Below are 4,765 nucleotides of genomic sequence, written 5' to 3' on the forward strand. Positions count from 1 at the left end.
CCCAGGGGCCGCCGCTCCCCTCCGGCGGTCTGGGCAGCAACGTCCGCCGGCCAGAGCCAGGGCTGGAAGCCGGGTCCACCTGGGTCGAGCCTGTGCCGTGTGGGGACCCCGCGAGCATGCCGGCCTGGGCCAGCAGCCACCCCCCACCCAACACACCCCCCCCACCGCACCCCCAGACGACTCAGCGTACCTGGTGGCCAAGCTCAGCTGTGCCGGCTGCTCCCCGGTGCTGTGGCTCTTCCCAGACAAGCCCCGCTCCGGCTTACTCTCCTGGGGGAGGGAGGGCGCGTCAGGGGCGCGTGCCCGGGGGTGGCGCTGCGCCTCGGGCTCGCTGGGCCGGGCCGGGCCTACGGCCAGGGCCCCACGCACCCTCCCAGGGGCTGGGCCCTGGTTTCTCCTTTGCTCAGGAGACACAGGGAAGCTGAGAACTGCGCCTGACAGAAATAAGCCCGTTCTCCGTACGCGTCGGTGGCAGCCAGCCAAAGCCCAGCACCGCAGTCACGCAAGTGCTGATCGGGCTGCCCGGACCCCTCCCCGGCCCCGCCCACCGGGGGGCTTTCAAAATGTTTTCCTGTAATTGCTGATAGAAATGCCTGAAAACATTTGCACACCATATTCTGCTGGGGGAAAACGTTGGACACGCTCTCTTCTTCCACGCCGAGTGCGCTTAACAGGACACGCGGCTCTGACGTGCCAGAGGCGCTGAGGCTCCAGGCCGGGCCGTCCGGTCTCGGGCTCGGCAATCTCGGACAAGCCCAGGGGCCTGGCAGAGGCCAGTGGTCACCACGTGGCACAGAAACTGATGGGGACCCTCGTGGGGGGAGGGGGCCCGGACAGAGGGCAAAGGCATTTGCAGTGAGGCCTCGTCTCCTGTGGCCGTGGCCGGGGGGCAGGTTTGCGTGCTCTGCTGTAGAACGTTACTGAAGAAAACGCGCGATGTGAGCAGAAAAATTGTGTGCCCGTCCTAGCACTGGCCAAGGAGAGGCCACTCTCACACACTCGGCTTCCGATAAGCGTGCCAATGCCCGGTGCGTTTTCAGCTATTTATTGAGGCAGATAAGTAAGCAACCACCGTCACCCGTTCTCGAGCAGACCCGGGCAAAGAACAGGTATACGTATGTCTGTGTCCGGAACAGGGCCGCGCCAGTTTTCTCAGGAGTTTTCCTCTCCTAGCGGGGCCTTACTTCATGCTCTCTTCCCTCTCCACCCCCCGGCTGAGAACCTGGAAACCCAGGTAAACCTGCGCTGGCAGCAATCTGCTCTCTGTTGACGATCTAGGCTTCTTCAAGGAAAGCTTCCCTGTCCACACTCTTGGAAATAAAACTCAGAAACATGAACAGAAAATGTCAAAGAACAGTGTGTCCCGACGAAAGCCAGGATTCTTTTCCCTTTGAGCTAACGTCAGACAGAAACAAAATGAGCTTCCTGGGGTTTCGTCTACTTTTATAACAATCTTTAGTGGTGGCGTCTCTTCATTCTGATTACATTCCCAGATAATCAGCATTCCCTCAAAAGCAGTGCCGAACCCCCACTCTGGGTCCAGAGATGCCCCAGATCAAAGGCACACATGGAGCTCAGGATCTGAGGGGAAAGAGGCGCTCATCCGAGAGCCGCACCGCTCAATGAGCGCAGGGCTGGGAACAGAACCAACAGCGGCCAGACCTTCTGCCAGGAAGGGCCTCAGATGCTATTCAGTTAAGGGCGGGGGGACACTAAGAAGAGCAGGGAGTGGAGGCAGCATGTGCAAAGGTCCTGGGGCAGAATGTCCCGCCTGCTCGTGGAGCTAACACAGGGGGCCGGAGAGAAAGGCGAGGCGAGTTCTGGGGGAGGGGGAGGAGCCGCAGTTGCGCAGATCGGGGACGGTCCAGTCTGACTATACGACAGCCCTGGACACCCAGGCAGGTCAACACCGCCGAGCAGGGAGCAGCGTGGCTGAAGGGGCGTGCTCCGGCGGCGCTAGCCAGAGCTGACGGAGGAAAGGCAAGAACGGCCGCACGCCGGCCGCCTGGAAGCCACGCTGGACCGGGCGGTGCCAGTTTGTGGGAGTGGAGCAGGGAGAGATGAGGAAGCCCGAGAACTGTTCCAGGCGGCCTCGGACAGGCCTCCGTGACGGGCTGATGTGAGGGAGGAGGAAAGTGGACGGAATGGCCACGCCCGGACGGGCAGTGACCGCATCCCCTGATGATGGTCCAGCCACAGAAGAACTCGAAGAGGAGCCGCGGTCAGCCCCGGACTCGAGAAGCGGGGAGGGCCTGACACGTCCCGTGGCCACGGCTGCCGACAGACGGCGCAGAGCCCAGAGCCACGGCTGGTCTGAACACAAGCCACGGCGCGGCCGGCCGCCGGGTGGAAAGCGGGGCCACAGCAGGGGAGGAACCCCCAGACAGCTGAGGCCCTTTGCTGGGGAAAGACGCTGAGCCCCCTCGGAGCAGGCCAGAAGAGCCTCGTGGAAGGACAGTCAGGTGCCACAGAGACCAGAAGCCCAAGAAAGGACGCGCTCACAGCCCAGCCGCGGCCTAAACGACGGCCTTGCCGGCAGGGGAAGCCAAGGCCTCGCACGCCCGGAGGAGCCACAGGCATGGAGCGAGCACCACGCGCCAGACCCCCGTGCTCGGGCAGGGCTGGCAGCTGGCCCCGCCGGCCACGGGGCGTGGCCCTCCTCCCCTGCCCGGGGCTCAAGGCAGAGAAGGAGGCCCCTGCCACGCCCGGGGCTGGCCTCCCGTGCTCCAGGCTTACCTCTTTGATTGTGGCATTTCTTCCCCGCCAGGAAAACCACCATCTTCCTCCCTTTTTGGGCATCTTATCCCTCATGATAGATTCCACAGTGGCCTGTTTTAAATGGATGGCAACATAAATAATGGAACCAAAAAAAGATCAACTCAGCACACTCAAACCAAAAGAAGCGCACGTGCAAATTAAAGTCCGAAAGAAAAGGAACTCGGAGAAAGCACAGCGTACGGTTTGTGAATTAAAAATCTTGGAGAAGCAAAACCTAATGGCGTCCAAAATTACATGGAGGTAACTTATGCATGAAGACTTAAGAAGATGTCAAAAGAATAAACAAATGAAGATGAGAAAAGAACAGCGACAACAAAAGAAAAAGAAAGCATTGAAAGTCATTAGTGACTGGTAAGACCAAAACGGCTTCAAATCAAAGTGGCTTACTGGTTACGATACTGTTACTCTGAACGTGATGGTAACAAAATAAAATGTGACTCATTGATATACGGCAGCGGATGCACGGCCTTCAACAAAAGGTAAAAACGCAGAGGATCTGGTCAGTAAATAGACATTTCCAGTTGTGGGCAAAATGAACAATAGAAGCATCTGATGTAAAATCGCAACTGTTACAAGAAAAGGCAAATTCCTGCCCAAGTAGGCGACAGTGTGATGGAGGGGGGAGGGTTACATCTGGGGCGGGTCTCCAAGCCTTCTAGAGAACAGTATCTGTCACAAGGGGTTTCCCCACCCAAGGTAAATGTTACCCACTTCCCAGCCGTTCACAGAAATAACAAGCAGTTAACACCTCAGGCATGACGAGAGGAAGCCAGCCAGGTCCCCCACCGGCAGCCAGCCTCTGTCACCCAGCCTCTGTCACCGCAGAGCTCCTGGCAGGCCAGCCCACCCCCAGCCCTGCTCCCGGCCGACAGGCCGCACCCTGCTCCTCCTTCACCTGTGCAGCTAACAAAACCCCAGTTGAAAACAGAAAAACTAACAGGAAGATTCCCAGGCCTCACGGGGTGACGGCACCCCTCACGTGTCCGTAAGCACGCACAGGACACACAGCCGTGGCACAGTAAGCTGTGGGCTGTGGGGCCCCGGGGGCCGCAAGGCCGGGCTGGGCGGGGGAGAAGCCCAAGTCCAGACAGACCCAGACCCCCAGGGACGTGCGTCCCCCGGGGGGCTGGGTGAGCCTCTCTAGGGAGCCGCGCACCGCAGGGTGCCTCCCCGGGCCCGTCACCCACTTTCCTTCTCGCCCACAGACCCAAATCGCCAGGCAGGACTCAGTGTCGACTCCAGAGCACAGGCCTGGACGGTGCTTCAGGGTTTGGCCACGGCTGGTTCGGGCTACTGCGGCCGGGGGTGGCGGGGACTGTGAGGAGCCAGCCCTGCCCCCTCTTCTTTGGGGTGCGGTTGTAGGAGGAAAGGACACGGGGTGGTCCCCTGGGACCATCAGGGAAAAGGCAGGGCGTCACAGAGAAGCCGGCCCAGTGGCATCAGCCTGAGACGCTCTGCGCGGAAGGAACACCCCTGGGGCTGCAGACACATCGTCCCAACCGCCCCAGTGTCGCTGGGGGACAGCCCCTGCTCCAACCCCCACGCACACTCTCACACAAAGCCCCGGTGGGCCACAGGTTCACGCAAGTATCGGGAGAAAAGGCCTGTTGTCGTGAGCTTTGGAAATGGGGCCGCAGGGCCCAGGGTGGCAAAGCCCAGCGGCGCCCGAGCCAGACTGACCGAGTCGCGTGTGAGAGAGACGAACACCGCAGAGCGCGTCACCACCCCCACCCCGCGGGACGACCCCCGGGCTTCGGCGCCAGGACACAGGTCTTTGACTACGGCCCGACGGCGCGGGCAGAGCTGGGACGCGTCGGTGAGATCTCGACCTGGTGCCGCGGACACCTCGGGAGCGGGCGGGAGGCAGCGCTCGGCCCTGGCGAAGAATACCCCGACAGGGCACCGCGGGGCGGAGGTCCGAGCCAAGCCGCAGGCACACACACACACAACACGCACCCGCGCACACGTCCAGACACACGTCACAGCG

At 61.2% G+C, this 4,765-nt stretch overlaps 1 protein-coding gene across 1 annotated transcript in view; it reads right to left on the reverse strand.

Moving 5' to 3' along the window:
* Nucleotides 1–4,765, reverse strand: part of LPIN1 (lipin 1) — a 69,380-nt gene that overhangs the window by 13,091 nt on the left and 51,524 nt on the right. The window contains exons 11-12 of the mRNA XM_012727363.1: nt 2,737–2,829; nt 191–270 (exon numbers count right to left, since the gene is read on the reverse strand). Of these exons, the coding sequence (XP_012582817.1) occupies nt 191–270; nt 2,737–2,829 (173 nt within the window). The remainder of the gene's footprint in view (nt 1–190; nt 271–2,736; nt 2,830–4,765) is intronic.

The sequence above is a fragment of the Condylura cristata genome, unplaced genomic scaffold (genome assembly GCF_000260355.1).
Source record: "Condylura cristata isolate star-nosed mole 26May11 unplaced genomic scaffold, ConCri1.0 scaffold00020, whole genome shotgun sequence".
In the NCBI taxonomy this organism is placed as follows: domain Eukaryota; kingdom Metazoa; phylum Chordata; class Mammalia; order Eulipotyphla; family Talpidae; genus Condylura; species Condylura cristata.